Genomic DNA, 17203 nt, shown 5'->3' with positions numbered 1-17203 from the left:
AAATATTCAAGTTTATATATATATATATATATATATATATATATATATATATATATACTATTTTACATGTAATTGGGAAATAAGATATACAGGCACTGGGGCATAGAGATCCACTGGAAAAGTCGAAAGGGGTATGGGAGAAAATATGGGAGAGAGCAGATTGGAGGAGGGGATATCCTGTGGGCCTGCTATTTTGGGGTGGTAGGTAGGGGGAAAATGGGGAGAAAATTTGTAACTCAAAATCTGGCGGAAATGAATGATGTAAATCAGAAATTAATAAAGCATTTGAAAAAAAAAGAAATGAAAATGAAGACATGGGTTAATAATGTATATAGCTGGCATTTATATACCGCTTTAAGGTTTGCGAAGCATTTCATAAATATTATCTTATTTGATCCTCATAGTAACCCTGGAAGGTAGGTGATATTATTACCCTCATTTTACAGATAAGGAAACTGAGGCAGAGGTTGACTTGCCCAGGGTCACACATCATGTAAGTGTCTGAGGCACTATTTGAACTCAGGTCTTCCTGACTCCATGTCCAATGTTCCATTCACTGTACCGCCTAGCTGCTGGATACACTTTCCATCTTTGTTTTCTTTAGTGACATTTCTATCTCTTCTTTTAATATACCATGAAACGTGAGGCTAAGAGTCCAAATGTGGTGGTTCTAATGTTGATGATAGAGAAAAGAGTGAATGACAAATTTATATATGCAAGAACGCTTCTTGCATTTGTTCTCTCCTACTTTCACCCTTAGGTACGTTCCAAACGATTAGGTCTCTCACCAAACAGACTACATGCTTATTAGATTTCTAGTCCTATCAGCTCTAATGATCATAATTTTAAACCACCCTCCATTTTGTAAAAGTTAACAAACCAATTTATATTTTCGATCGGCATTGCTTATGTACCAGCACTGATCCTGAACTGGTGGCCAAGTGATGAGAATGAAATCGTTAATTCATTAAACAACTGAAGAAACTCTATGCTATTCTAACCTATAACCCAGCTCTAGATACAAAGATCCAATCTTTTTGCTCCTAGCACTGTTAATATAACAGCAACATTATGTACTGGAGAAGATGTTATAAGAAATCAGCACAAGGAGGAACTGGAGGTGGGGAAAGTAAGAGGCCATTTTCCTTTAATGATTTTCTTTTAATAGGAGAAGAAAATAAAAGAGGATGAGTCATAAAAATGGGATAGCTAGGTTTTAAAATTTTTCATATACATATGTAAAAGAACTGACTTACTTTCAAGGGTTATGTAAATAACTGAACCATCTTTGGGTTGACTTTGAAGCCATACACATAGAATCCAAAATGACATAATGTCATTTTATAAATACTCAACCATTGTCAAAACCAGTGAAAGGAGCCAAATAAAGCTTCAAATGAACACATTTCCACAGCTACATTTTCTAAGGAGGGGTTTGAAGAAGGAGTTCAATTTCTATATTTGAGGTTATGAAATTAGCCACTTTGTTGCATTTCAGGGCATTACAGTCAACACCAAATTATGCAGATGGAGAAAACTGAAAAAGGGCTAGTAAGGGTCATCTGAAACTGTGGCTCTTGAAATGTTAGTTCCTGACATAGGGCAGATGCAAGGGCAGGATATGCAATTCTGAGAGATTACTCTACAGAATGTGATCATGCAAGAAAAATAAAAGGCAGGAAAAATGGTCAGTGCAAATCTATAAGCATCTCTAGAAATACCTGTTTGCAAGGAGTTAAAATGTTTTGTCAATTAAGATAAGCTGGTATAACAGAATATATTTAGCAGTTGTTTTCCTTTCCAAAGTATGCAAAGAACTGCTTTGAAGTGCAGCTGCTAGTTATTAATGTGCTTAAAATTAGCAGAATTATGAGAAAATGGAGATCAACAAATACTGGGAGATATTAAATACTCAGTTCTATTTAAACTGGCTCTCACCAAGGGCAAGTAGGTAGAACATTTTTAAGTACCACTCAAAATTACATCCAGGGCCCTAATTTCAGATGCTTCTGAAAAGCAAATCAATGCTGCCCTCTCCACACATACCCACCTCTCTCACCGCACCCCACCCCCCATAGTATTTTTGTGATATTTATAGCCAACTAGGTTTTGGGCTCTATAATTAGAAATAGTCAAAATCTAACTTGATCTGGGAACATGTACTGCATAGGTGCCACCTCCTGAATAAATAAGCCTTTTCTGATCCCTTCTCCACCTCCCACACCTAATTCTTAGCACCTTTTTCTGTCCTGAAATTATTTTTCATTACTTTGAACATATTTACTTGTGTACATGCTGTATCCCCCTGGGACAGGTGCTCTTAATTTGAGGTGAATTTATTTAGAACTTGTTAAAAATGTTTTTAAAGTGTCCAATGTAACTTCTTTCTGTTATCAATTTATATGTTTTATTTTATGTATTTGGGTCCCCAGACCCCCACAGGGATCCCCAGCACAGGAGAGGGAAGAACTGTGCTGGCAGAACATGGGCCCTTGAAGGTGAGGCCTATTTAGTTTTTGGAGGCTCACTATGTGCTTTGCATACAACAGGTGCTCCACAGATGTTGGCTGAATTGAGTTAAAACAACCAGCCATGCTACTCTTTGCCACTCAGAAAAAACTCAGAAGCAGAGGGGAGAGGAAGGAACCAGGACAGCATGGCCCTTCCCCTTTGGCCTGGAGAAGGAACAGAAGCCAGACTTGGTTCATTAACCTCTTGACTTGAACAGCCCTTCAAAGTGATGTTCAAACATCAGCATAATCCCCAATGGTAGCTGCTTGATGGGGGAAAAAAAAAATCATGTGCAGCCAGAAAGACTCTGGGCATTTTGTCTCTTAAGAAATGATGCAGGGCCATACAGACTTAATTCAGTCCCTGTGGTTTTACCATCAGGCTCTCTCTGTTTGACACTGATCATGAGGAAATAGCTCAGCATGGGAATATTGCTGGATTTGTTGTTGCCTGCCTATTACTCTGAAGTTACTGTGAAGCCAAGTGATTTAATATTTTTTAAGTATGAAATATGTGTGAGGTGTGATACGGCCCACATCGAATAAACCATTTCTCCCCTCTGGGAATTCGTGTTCTAAAGAAACAGGAGGGGGCGGCCAGGTAGCCACAGTGAGTAAGAGCACTGACTCCAGTGTTGGGACGAGACCTGGAGATCGAATCCCGGGCTCAGACACTTAGCACCCACCCAGAAACACCTGGCCGTGTAACCTTGAGCAAGTTACTTAACCCCAATTGCTTAGGTGCTACCAGGTGGCTCAGCGAGTAAGAGCACCGGCTCCAGTGTCAGGATGACCTGGATCAAATCCGGGCTCAGATACTCAGCACCACACCCAGAAATAACTGGCCGTGTAACCTTGAGCAAGTTACTTAACCCCGATTGCTTAAAAAAATTAAAAAAAAAGAAACAGGAAATAGACATTCTCTCTCCTCCCCCCCCCCACCCCCACCAAGAGTAAGAGGATGGAAGAAAAGGAATAAGAAAATAATAAGAGAAGCTCACAATTCTCTAGTTCTAAAAGGCTTACAAAGCATTTTCTCCCCAAGAGAAAGGGAGTGTAAGTACTACTATTTCCATTTTACAGAAGAGGATCTGAGAATCTAAAGTATTTTTCCTTGGTCACATGGCTAGTTGCGACAAAGGCAGAATTCAAACCAAGGTCTTCTGACCACCACCTGCCGTATACAATCTCTGCATGTCTATTCCTAGAAGGTAAAAGTTAGAGGAGCAAATAAGATGGAGAATATTTTCCAAAGGAGATGGTAAACTGTGAATGAGAGGAAGAATATACCACGCTACATGGGCAACTGGAAACCATTCAGAGATGAATGGTATGGGAGAGCATACAATGGTGGACACACAGGATGGGAAGAAGGTTTATGTGGCAATTAATTTTTAAGTTCCCCTAAAACAGGGCCATGTCTATTGTCTCCCTACATACTACAATAAACATTAATAAATCATTTAATTCATGATGATGTGATTACTGTCAAGGTTGGTAGTTCCAAATATACATGAAGATGAGAGAAATACCCAAGGAAAAGCATGAAAATGAAGAAACCACCCTAATAACAGGAATAATGGTCTAAACATGAGGAAAGCAATAGCAGAAAAGTTTAGAAATGCTTTATCCACTGAAAAACAAGTTTCTCACAGAGGAATGGGGTTTTGCCCTGTTAAGCAAAGAATAGAACAGAGGTAATGGGTTAAAATGCATACATCTGGAGATGGATGCAAATAAAAAAAGGGATCAGAGTAAGATACAATACTGCCAAAAAGCAGAAAAGAAACAGAGACAAAGACTGATCTGGAAGAATGAGAAAATATAGCAGTTCAAAAGAATGTAAAAAAAAATCCAATTGCATTCACACAGAATAAAGGGAAGAAGGGAATTAGGTATATGGGTCAGTGTTAACTAATGTAGGGAACTGTATTTCAAATCACCTTTACAGACCCACCCCAATCTAGCACAATATACTGAACTTAGTAAGGACTTTATAAATGTTTCCTGAACTGTCAGACAGGCAGTGCTCTCTCCATATTGATGGTCCATCATACACAGCCCTCTATGAGAAAAAAACAATACTGAAGTAAAATCAGGGTAGGGAGAAGAGCAAGCAGTCCTCTTGGCAAGTGGAAGGGAAGGGCTCCTCCTACCCCAAGCTCCCATATTATAGTACCAAATGATATGGAGATCCAGACAGTCCTAGCAAATGTAATACAGACTAGAAAAAAAGTCAAGGACACACTTACAGACGTATGTCATAATCATAAGGAGTGGTCTGAAACATTCAAATTATGGTCAACAACATTAGTGATGTTATTACTACTACTACTATTATTATTATTGCCTAGAAGAGAAACAGAAAGATATCAGCTATAGATGAGTCTCTTCTCTCTTCCCAATCCCACTGTTAGACATTGCATTAGTTCTTCCTACTACAGACTATGTATGATTTAGCCAACAATATGCAAGGAAAGGACTAATACAGAGGTATGAATGGAGTCACATCACAGCATTAGGGGAGGCAAAGGTGTTTTTTGTTGCTGTAGCTTTTTCATTTTCTAAATTATGTTAAAAAATCAGGGCACCTACTGCTATACTGGCCATCATTATGAGAGAACTATAACAGCTAGAAAACCCACTTACCATGTAATGACTTCATTCCTAATGTATATGATGGCCTCCGCAAAGGTAGAGACTTTGGGAGGGAGGGGTATGTGCTGCTGAAGAGAACATCATTGGGCAAGGCTTGGTCCAGAATCGAGGTCCTTGAGGTGAAGTAGTGCTCTCTTTGACTACTGTAAATACTTTCATCTGACAAAGTTCTGTGTAAGGTCCGCCGTGTGGTAGGAGTGGAAGGGAAAGGAGACTGTGGAGAGGAAAGCCCATGGAACTGGAAAATAATGTCAACACAAGAGAGAGTAAATCATCTGTTCAGGAACTAGACTCCACTGATGTTCAGGGAAGAATACACAGAGGAATGGAACTTGAGGGACTGGGAATGGGGGAGAAGAGTAAGATCATTAGACTAGAGACAGACAGTTTCTTGCCATTTTCAAATCAAACCAACATTTTCTGGCTCAAGATCACAGGAAGTATCCCTTATGTATTTCAAATACTGGTGTATCTCCAAGTATATTGGAGGCACATGGTGGTATGAACGCTTCACACAGAAGCTTATCAGATGATTGTCCCTCCCTTCTTACCTCATCCTGATGTATTTGCTGGGCATCAAGAAAAATGCTTGGTGTTAGTTTATCAAGATTTGTTCAATTGGGGCGGCTAGGTGGCGCACTGAGTAAAGCGCCAGCCCCTGATTCAGGAGGACCCGAGTTTGGTTCTGGTCTCAGACACTTAACACCCACACAAAAAAAACTAGCCATGTAACCTTGGGCAAGTTACTTAACCTCAATTGCCCTCCAAAAGGCAAAAAAGAAAAAAATTTCTATATCTATTCAGTGGCTTGTAGCAAATACATTAAAGGCATGGAGAGTTGCTTCTTGAAGCTCATGGAAATGGGTTTTTTGTCCAGAAAATAAACATAAGAAAGTTCTGAGAAGGCAGGTTTTTTAAATGAATAATGTTCTGGTGAAATTCTTTTTAAAAAAGGCATGTGCTTCTGACTGGTACCTTTGGCTTTTTTGTGACAAAGTCTGAAATTACCTGAAAATTTTCTGCAAACAGGAGATTTCTGTTAGGCTCATCCACTGGTGAGCAATAGAAACTTAGTAGCACCTAAATGCCCATTTGTTCGAAGCAATAGTTGATCACCCAACTTGTCAAAAAGAATAAAAGAATAGAAGCACCAATGCAGAGGAGGTAGTTCAAGGCTCTTCCGGTAGGAGAATACAATACGATCCTATGGCTCATTGAAGGACTGGTATAATAGCAAAAGACACAAATTCATAAGCATAAATCCAACAATACAAAACTGTGCTTTGTTAAATTGAGTGGTCTGAAATATCTGTTTAAGAATGGAAGCGAAAAAGGGCAATGTGATCTAAGGCTGTCTTACTAGAGGCATAATACCCAGGGTTTAGGAAAGTGACAGCCCCATTGCATTCTGCTCTGGCCAAAACACATCCAAAACACTGTATTCAGTTGTCTGGACCAGATTTTGGGAAGGGCTCAGATAAACTTCAGTATCCAGAGAGTGACCAGGATGATAAAAGGCCTCAAGATCATGTCATATGAAGTTTGGATGAAGGAACTGAGGCTATATAGTTTGAAAAAAGGAAAAATTCATAGGTGATATGATAGTTGGCTGCCTTCAAGTATCTGAAAGGTTGCAATGTGGAAGCCCTAGGCATCAGACTTACTCTGAGTGAATCCAATAAACACAACTAAAAGCAATGGGCGGAAGTTGTAAAGAGGCAGATTTAGACTCATGTTAAGAAAAACCTATTGGCAGACCCATTCAAAAGTGGAATGTGTTGCCTTGGGAGCTAATAGTTCCTCTTCATTTGTCTGTCTTCCTTATTATGATATACTATTATCAGAATGCTTATTAAAAGGCTAAACACTGCACATTTCAGGAAGAGTTTGGGAGATGGAAAGTATCGTTCCCGGAGTATCCGAGTTCACTTAAAGTTCTAGGACAGATCTTAAAAGAGGTGGCAGAATAACATTCCCCTTCTTTCCAGCACGGTTAGGTGGTATGCTTGATGGGGCACTGGAGCTGGACTCAGGAAGGCCTACACGTTCAAATCCAGCCTTAGACACTAATTAGCTATGTGATTCTGGGCAAGTCACCTAACCTCTGCCTTCCTCATTTTCCTCCTCTGTAAAATGGGGATAAAATGCATCTACCTCCCAGAGTTGTGAGGATCAAATGAAAAATTTTTTGAAAAGGTCTTTGAAAACCTTAAAGCAGTATATAAATGTTAGTTGCCATTATCCTCATCCTCATCCTCACCATGTGTAATAGTAATGGCATTTAAAGATTCCCCAGTATTGGCTTGGTTTTTGGTTTGATTGTGTTAAAACCCAGAGCTTGTTAATCCCACTTGTGGGATGGACTTGTTGACGTGAAAAGAGAGTGCTGAACTGGGAGGAGCCGGTGATGTAGATTTGGAGAGACACAAGAGAGGCAGAAGAACTTTTTGGAAGCAGTACTTTTGGAGGCAGAGAGAGACTGAGAGGATTGCTGAGGGCCACTTTGAATTGCCCTGGACTTTTGAGACCTGCCCCCGCAGCTGCCAAGGACTGAGGAGACATGGCTGGTTTTCTTTTCTTTTTTTTTTTTTTTTAAAGCAATTGGGGTTAAGTAACTTGCTCAAGGTTACACGTCCAGTTATTATTTCTGGGTGTGGTGCTGAGTATCTGAGCCCGGATTTGATCCAGGTCATCCCGACTCTGGAGCCGGTGCTCTTACTCGCTGAGCCACCTGGCCGCCCCTAAGCAATTGGGGTTAAGTAACTTGCTCAAGGTTACACGGCCAGGTGTTTCTGGGTGGGTGCTAAGTGTCTGAGCCCGGGATTCGATCTCCAGGTCTTCTCAACACTGGAGCCGGTGCTCTTACTCGCTGTGCTACCTGGCCGCCCCGAGACATGGCTGTTTTGCTGGTACTTTGTCTGTTTTGATGTTGTTTTGCCAGATTTGTCCAGTGGTTAAAGACAGTCCTGTTGTTGAAGAAGTCCTGGAACATGGCTGTTGGTTAAGAGCTCCTAAGACTGTCCCTGCAGACAGAGAGTGAATACTGTCCACTCGTGAAGGACAGTGCTGTTGTTGCAGGGGTCTGGGAACCTTGTTGTTGGTTCAGAGCTGCTGAGACTGTCCTGCAGACAGAGAGTGAATACTGTCCATTGGTGAAGGACAGTGCTGTTGTTGCAGAATTCTTGGAACCTTCCTGTTGGTTCCGAAGCCCTGAAGAAGGATTTTCTTGTTGTATGTTTACAGAAATCCTGGGAGAGGGTTTTGCTAATGTTTTCAGGGGTCCTAGGACTGTTCTGCAGACAGAGGATGAATTAATGAAGAGACTGGCAATGTATCTTGTGGCCTTGCTAAGCTTTGTCTCCCCAGGAACAAAGATTGCTGAGAACTTGCCTCTGTCAAGATGAAGAAAAGACTTCCATATGGGTAGTAAGTGCTGTGCTTAAACTTGTTGTAACTCTGGGGTAGATTCAATTGTGATCCAGGGGTGGGGAACTTTTGACCTTTTTGTGTTCTATGATTGAACAAATGAATGTACTTTACTTATGATTGGAAACTAATCTCCATTTGAGAAGAGGGGCTTTGTGATGGACTAAATGAAGGTACACCTAGGGGTGGAGTAGTATTTAGAACAGGGACTTTGTAATTGATTGAATGAATGTAAGGTCCTGGGGTGGGGTAGTACTTGGAGATTATTTAATCATACTTAGTAAATGCTGTATTTTGAATGATGTCATATTTTGATCTTCTCTGTTCTTAATTTGTCACTGAATAAAATGGAGAGCACTTATGCTGGTATTTTGAACCTTGGGAAGTTGCCTTTGTTTGGCATTGCACTACACCATGCCATTCACATTTGTGTTTGTCAAGGCTCTTTGGGGAAAACTAGATCACTTGTAGCCAGGAATACCTACATAACTGTGGATGGGCAGGTAAGTCCTGCCCAAAGGAGAGAAACATCAAATGCTATAGAGGACTAACTGAAATGTGAATCATACTTAATTTAAAAGAAAATTACAGAATCCTAGAAATACTGGAATGGGAAGAGATCTTAATGATCCTCTGGTCAATTTATCTTACTTTACACAAGGAAGCTGAGCTTCAGGAAAGTTAAGTGATTTTTCTGTAGCTCCACAGTAAATGGTGGAACAGGGATGAGAATCCAGGTCATCTTACTTCCAGAGTCTAATGCTTTTGCCATTACAGGGATGCTTATTACCAATACAAATCTAAAACCATCTTGTATTTAGTGAGCAGCATGGCCATCTTTTCCCACCTTCAAAGTCTAGCCTTTGGTTTGTCTTATAGCTGATGCTTGAAAAGCTCACCACTGCTACAACAGCACTGTTCATCTCACAGACTGCCCATTGCATACCCATCTGACTGCATGTTTTCCAGCACTCTGTGGCTATGTCACCTCACTTGACCAAAGCTGGCCAGAATCTGTTTTTCTTAGGAATCCTCCATTCTTTGTACAGACAATTAAGACATCCAGCCCAACATAGCTTGGACACTACAATAGCATTAATTCTCTGCCAGCTGTCAGGAGTATGTTCAAGGTGATGCTGTTATATTGAAACTTTTCAAGAAATCAAGACTCAGAACCTTACCCCCCTCATTTCCCAAATGCTTTTAAGTCAGAAATCACAGTAAAAGTTCCCATCAGAACAAATTTCATTTTCCTCTGACCACCAAGACAAGATATGAAATAATATGGTGTTTGGAAATGGTAATTAAATTTTTTAATAGGCCTCCTTGCATTTTGACAAAAAAAAAAAAAGGAGTTGCAAGCACTTGCTTTTGCAAAGGTTGCCAGGGAAACCATTTGTACCCTGGGTGATGAATCTGAACTGTTAAGGGCTGGCTTATAAAACAGAAATTATGGAAATAAAGAACCTATACATCTAAAAAGTAATTATGTAAATGTTTATAATGATAAATCATTTCTGATAAAATCTTACAACAGATTCTGGTCAAATCTCACAAAAGCATTTATTCTATGTAAATACCCATGAAGCAAATTTCAATTTTTGGGAAGAAAAAAAGAGCCCCATTCCACCCCAACAATATGATTAGGGAGATATTAAAAGCATATATTGTGGCAACAGCAACTCCCCTTCTGTTTTAATCAAGACTAGGAGCATCACTGGCAGTTGAGGGACTATTATAATTTTTATTTTCAACCAATCCTAGCAGTTTCTTTTAAAGGGTTCGCAGGCTTCAAAGGAGTCCAGGACACAACAAAGGTTAAGAACCTCTACTCTAAAGTAAGAAATCAAGTGTGCTCAAAAATTTCAGGGTAGGTGGTCATTAAGCTTATTAGTTGTGTGACTATAAGCTTTTCAGGTGTCAGTTTATTTATCAGTAAATTGGCGATACTTTTTGCATTACTTACCTCATAGGCTTTATGGGGAAAAAGTGATTTCTTAAAGTCTCTGAGTGTTATATAAATGTGAATTGTTATTGTTAGATTTATTTCCTTTCCTATTAGCCTAAAGACAGGGTCCAATTGTCCAGATGACAAAACCTCAGTTCTCCACAGATCCCGGTATCTATATATTTCACTTGTATTAGAATTGGGGAAAAAACATGTATGACCACAAAGATTTCTTTTGTCATTGTTATAGGAGATAAATGAGCAAAATGATTATCTGTCAGTCAATAGTAGCAACAGAATTGCAGAATCAGAGCTGGAAAAGACTTTGGGAGCAATCTAGACAAAATCTATAGCTCTTTACAACCTGCTTGACAAGTAGTCACCCAGCCTCAGCTCAAAGAACTTCAGTGACAGGGGAGTCCACTACCTCTCTAAGATAAATTGTTCCAATTTTGAATAGTTTAAGTTCTTAGAAAAAAAATTTTTTTAAAGACTGAACCTAAATTTTGTTCTTTGAAACTTCTACCCTTGGTTCCTAGTTATACCTGTTGGAAAAAAAGAAGACAACCCCTCCTTCTTCCATATAAGAACCATTGAAATATTCAAAGACAATTAGGACTTTTTCTTGCCTCCCTGCCCTTCCTTATCCCTGCACCAAGTTTTATCCAGCTTAAATATCCCTACTTCCTTCAACTGATCTTTTGCATATCATGGGTTCTGATCTGCCCACCATCATGGTCATCCTCTGAATAACATCCAGCTGGTCAATGTCCTTCTTAAATTGTGGCATCTAGTACTGAACATAATACCATATATGTGATCTGACATGAGTAGAGAACAGAGGGACTATCACCTCCCTCATTCTAGATAGTAATCTTCTCTCAACACTCCTAAGATCATATTAGATTAAAAAAAAAAGAAATCAGATGTTTTATTAGAAACTTAATATTTAATAGCAATAAAAACAAACCAAAATTGACTTAATAATTTTCTACTTATCAGTTTCTATGCATAAAGTGTAATAAAAATCTCCCTCAAAATTTTCATAAGCATTCATCATGAACATTTTCTCACATGATCATAGTTAGTGTGTCTGATAAGCCTGCTGTGTATGCACTTATTCAAGTCATTAATAAAGTGTTTGCTAGTCATTTTAGGAAGAATATTATATGCAACATGCTATGGGAAAATCATAAAAGTTCAGAAGACATTATTCATGTCCTTGAGAACTTTTATTCTAATGAGGAAAGAAGGATAAAAACCCATTCATGTATGTTTCTATACAAAAGGAAAAATCAATTTTGACTAAATCAAGATAAAGTTACTTAAGGAGTTATTGTAATTCAGTCTCTTTTAGGGAATCTTCCAAAGTAACTGACCAAAACCAACCTATCTTTTTTTTTTTCTTTTTTGGAGGGGGGAAGGCAGGGCAATTGAGGTTAAGTGACTTGCCCAAGGTCACATGGCTAGTAAGTATTAAGTGTCTGAGGCCGGATTTGAACTCAGGTCCTCCTGACTCCAGGGCTGGTGCTCTACTCACTGCCCCACCTACCCACCCCTCTACCTATCTTTTACAATATGATTCTTTATCAATTGTTTTTTAAAAGTTCAGAAAACATAAGAAGGATTTGATGATGACCTGATTTGGGGAAAATAAGGAGAGAGGAATGTCAAAGATTATTCTAGTCTTATACGGCAGGATCTGGAATGATTAAGAAAAAAAATCGACAAGATTTTCTGGTATTTAATAAGCTATCTTTTAGTACTTCTGAAACAGTGCTGAGAAGATCAAACCAACAGTCAATTCATGCTTCACCTTCTATTTCACTTTCACATACAACTAACTGCCAAATTTTGTCCTTTCCAGCTCCACTATGTCTCATGTCTCACCTTCTCTACACTTACACATACAGCCAGCACCAGTTCAGTCCCTTACTACCTCTTACCTAAACTAGTACAATAACCTAATTGGCTCCCCTGCTTCAAGTCTCTTCAACCTATTATCCATAAAGTTGACAAAGTGATTTTTCTAAAGCTCAAGTCTAACCATGTGCCTCCCCTACTCAATAAACTCCAGTGATTCCTTATTGCCCTTAGGATAAATTATTCATTTCTTAATTAAACTTTAAAGCCCTTCACAACCTACCACTAACATACCTTTCCAATTTGAAAATACATTATTCCCCTTCTTACACTCTACAGTTCACCCAAAGGGGATTCTTACTGTTCCTCACAAGACACTTCATCTTCTATCTCTATGTCCTTAACAATGGCTATTCCCCAAGTCTCCAATGTACTTTTTTTTTTAAGCAATTGGGGTTAAGTAACTTGCTCAAAGTTACACAGCCAGTTTTTGAGGGGGGGGGCAGTATGGGTGTGAAATATCTGAGGCCGGAACCGATCCCAGGTCTCCTGACTCTGGGGCCGGCGCTCTTACTCACTGTGCCACTTGGCTGCCCCTTCTCCAATGTACTTTTACCTCACCTCTGCCTCTTAGAATTTTTAGTTTCTACTGGCTCTTTCTCCAAAGTCTACAAACATCTGAATGTTTCTCCCAGACTTACCGACCTCTCTTAATCCAACCATATAGGCTGGCTCTCTTGATCCATATCCCTGTGGGACAAATTCTTATCCTATATGGGTCCTCCCTTTTTAGGCTAAAATCTAAAGAAAAATTGCCTGTCTATACAAGGTGCCTTCATTTCCTCTCCTCTCTTCTCACTGTCCTCTAAATCCTCTGCAGTCTAGCTTCTAACCTCTATCAATTAAATGAAACTTCTCTCTCCTAAGCTCAGTCTTTTCTGAAGCCTCACATTCTGTGGGCTCTCTGCAATCTTTGACCTTGTTGGTCAGCAGTTTCTCCTGAATACTCTCTCATGACTGTTCTCTCCTTGATCGCTTCCTACCTGTATTGCTGGATCTTTACCCAGGGTCACACTCATGGACTGGGTGTGCCCCAAGGCTCTGTTGTGGACCTGTATCTCTCCCTCTATATCCATGTGGGGAGCTTATCAGCTCCCATGGATTTACTTACCATTGGATGGTTCCCAGGATCTATATATTCAACCCAATTCTCGCTTCTGAGCTGAAGTACCATGTCATTACCAGATGTCTTTCAGACATCTATAACTAGATCTCTTGTAGATACCTCAAACTCAACATGATGAAAACAGTACTAATTATCTTTTCCTCCACATCCTTCGCTCTTCCCAATTTTTCCATTACAACTGAGGGGCATTACCAGCCTGCCTGCTACCTACCTCACAATCTTGTTGTCATCCTTGGCTTATCACTTGCACTTGTCATTTCTACCTTTATAAAATCTTCCATATGTTTGCGGTCCCCTGCCCCCCCAGCCACAACTCTGGCTCAGGCTCTCATTACCTAATACCTGGACCACTTCAGTAACAGTCTAATTGGGTCCCCTCCTCCCCCATTTCCTAAGGGCCAGGTGTGGCCTTGTAATCCTGCCTTTGATAAGCCCTGCTCATTGGTTCCCTGTTACCTCCCAGATCAAATACAATCTTCTATCAGACACTGAAAGCCCATCACAACTGGGTCCCTTCCTGGGTTTTCATTGATCTTATGCTTTACTCTATTTCATGCACTCTATAATCCAGCTATACATGGCTACTTGCCATCCCTCACACACAATCTCCCGACTCCAGGCCTGAAATTCTCTCCTCTCTTCACCTCCACTTTTTAGCCACTACAGCTTCCTTTTAGATTCAGCTCAAATTCCACCTTTTACAAGAGGCCTTTCCTGCCCTGCCCTTTCCCTTCCTCCTGAGATTTCCTTCCATCTACTCTATGTATAGCACGTATATACACAATCATTTATATTGTCTGTTCCATTAGAACATTGAACTCCTAGAGACCAGAATGGTGCCTCTGCCCCCACCCCCCTTTTTGTATCTCCAGCACACAGCACAGTGCCTGGAACATAGTAAGTCCTTAATAAATGTATTTTGATTGTTTCCTTCATGACTGGGTTCAAGTACTGTGTTTCCCCGATAATAAGACACTGTCTTATTAATTTTTTTGGACAGAAAAACACCAGAGGGCTTATTTTCAGGGGAGGGTTTATTTTAATGAACATTGACAGCAATTTTAATAAACAGGTAAATGTGAACAAAAAAATGTACCTTTATTCAATAAGCAAATCACTGGGGAAGAACAGGATGACGCGCTCACTGCTGCAGCTCTGATTGGATGCAGCTCGGAGCGAGGCGTGCGTTTCATGGGGGGGGAACGGTGCATATAGAGGGTACTGTAATGTAGCGTGTAGCGCAGGGGATCACCTTCACTACAATAGCAATCTCAATAGGGCTTATTTTCGGGGGAGGGCTTATTTTAGAGGAATCTTACACAGTAAGGGGAGGGCTTGTTTTCGGAATAGGTCTTATTATCGGGGAAACACGGTACCACCTTGTACATGAAGACTCTCCTGGTCTTCCTTCTTGCCTGTTGTCCCCTTCTCCTTCCCCCCCCTTCCCAAATATTACTCTGTATGTATTTTTTATACAATTATGTGCCCCCATGAGGATATAAGCTCTTTGAGGGTAGAAAGTTCTTAAAGTTCTTAATGAAAGCTTGACTGACAAATCACACATTTCTTGAGAAAACTCCTTTCACATACCTTAAAATTTTTCTGTGATTCGGGAGTTGGGCTTTCAAAGTCGATTAGTTTTTTTAGATCCTCCTCAATTGTTGACTTAGATGTTTGCTTTGGGGATGCCCGGAGGTCCCTGGCAGAGGCACGCAACCTGGTGTGGGCTATTTCATTGCCATCACTCTGGTGGCGTCTTAAAAGAAATGAGATAGCAGAAACTAAAATCATCAACACTGAATGTAGCACCCTAAACTAGGGGAGAAGGTTGTGGAAGTGGGAGTTAGGTGAATTTTATGTAATTAAAGAAGATCTTATTTAAATAAGCACCTGTTAAAGGAATGAAATCATGTTTACATAATTAACTCTTTAAATACTAAAGGGCTAATCACTTTTTTTAAATCAATATAAGAGTGGAAGTTGAATTAAAAAGATGACACCAAATCCATTGGGGAAAAAATGCTGGTTATCCACCCCCAAATATTTTCTGCATAAAAACAAATGACTCAACATATCTTTCAATTTCTATTGTGTAAAAAGAACTAAAATCTATACAAGCATATATGTCTCTGTGTGTTCAGGGATTCCCTTTGAGATATTCCCTTTAGTGTTCAGCAGCATGTACAGTTGCTACTGCACTTAACATTTGCAAGAACATCAGAGTGGCCCAAGTGTTCAATACATATACCAGTTGGCCATTATTCTGAAGTATGTTTTTTTATCTTTGGAGACTTGAGAAATAAATCCTAATGTCCATGCTCATTCAAGGAAAAGGATCATGATGACATGATCAGTATGTACACAAATAAAGCTCAAAAATAATAAGCATGTACATTCTTTGTTGATGCCCCCTTCCCCTTTTTATGTTGTTTTCTCTAAAGCAGCAGTTCTGGATTTTCTTATCTTCACATTTAAAACGAACAACCAAGCAACAGAAGCAAAAAATGCTCTTACTTTCTTGTATCCATAAACCCCACAGAGTTTATTGTCCCTTCAGGTTTTTTCCATCCAATCAGGTACTTGCTAGTAGCACCCTGCCGAGGGTAGAAAGTCCTAGGACCAGAAGAGGAGGAAGAGGAGGAGGAGAAAGAAGGCGCAAGTTGCGGGGAAGTGGCAGAATGAAGCTCTTCTTTGGGTGAACTTCTGGCACTGGTGAAAACAACTGGACTGGCAGAGTGTCGTGAGCTCATGGTACTTGGAGAGAAGCATAACAAAGACAAAACTTGACTTAAGTTTGCATGTATGCATCTTGTACAATTATTTATTAAAGCCACATTCTGTCACCAGGAACACAATGTTAAAACCACTGCTAGTGGAAAAAGCCTGCCATAGCTGAGGGTTGTAATCCTAAAAACATGAACAATGTATACACTTCTAAAGGAGTTGCCTTCTTGTTCATTACAGCCTGTAATTTAAATGTCCACTGAAACAAGTGATAACCTGGGTCCCCCTCTGAATTTTAGACTAAAACAAAAACTATAGAACAATGTCAAAGAAGCTTTTCATTTAGAAGTCAGCTGCTGGGGCGGCCAGGTAGCACAGCGAGTAAGAGCACCGGCTTCAGTGTCAGGATGACCTGGGGATCGAATCTGGGCTCAGATACTTAGCACCACACCTAGAAATAACTGGCTGTGTAACTTTGAGCAAGTTACTTAACCCCAATTGCTTAAAAAAAAAAGTTTAAAAAGACTATATGTAAAGGGGCGGCCAGGTGGCTCAGTGAGTAAGAGCACCGGCTCCAGTGTCGGGATGACCTGGATCAAATCCGGGCTCAGATACTCAGCACCACACCCAGAAATAACTGGCCGTGTAACCTTGAGCAAGTTACTTAACCCTGATTGCTTTAAAAAAAAAAAAAAGTCAGCTGCTGAAGTTCATTATAGTCTAGCCTGAAAGCATAGGTGATTGTTTCGAGGTTTTTAGGGATGAGTATCCACATCTATGATGATCACAGATGAGGCAAAACTGGGAAAAGGAATCAGAGGGTAGGGATACTGTGTGTCCTCTTTATGCTGACACTTAAAGTGAATTCAACTCTTGGTCTAGGTTCAG

General features: G+C 40.0%; 1 protein-coding gene across 7 annotated transcripts in view; it reads right to left on the bottom strand.

Annotated features, from left to right (window-relative positions):
* SIPA1L1 (signal induced proliferation associated 1 like 1) overlaps window positions 1-17203 on the bottom strand; it is a 367706-nt gene that overhangs the window by 18154 nt on the left and 332349 nt on the right. For all 7 annotated transcript variants that reach the window (XM_069092084.1, XM_069092083.1, XM_069092086.1 and 4 more), the window contains 3 exons: window positions 16106-16345; window positions 15182-15347; window positions 5160-5406 (listed from right to left, as the gene is read on the bottom strand). In XM_069092084.1, the coding sequence (XP_068948185.1) occupies window positions 5160-5406; window positions 15182-15347; window positions 16106-16345 (653 nt within the window). The remainder of the gene's footprint in view (window positions 1-5159; window positions 5407-15181; window positions 15348-16105; window positions 16346-17203) is intronic.

This window comes from Petaurus breviceps, unplaced genomic scaffold (genome assembly GCF_028583685.1).
Source record: "Petaurus breviceps papuanus isolate PSGF00001 unplaced genomic scaffold, PetGlider_PUasm1.0 189, whole genome shotgun sequence".
Taxonomy (NCBI): domain Eukaryota; kingdom Metazoa; phylum Chordata; class Mammalia; order Diprotodontia; family Petauridae; genus Petaurus; species Petaurus breviceps.
The sequence above is the reverse complement of the archived record's forward strand: the minus strand, read 5'-3'. Positions and strand labels throughout refer to the sequence as shown.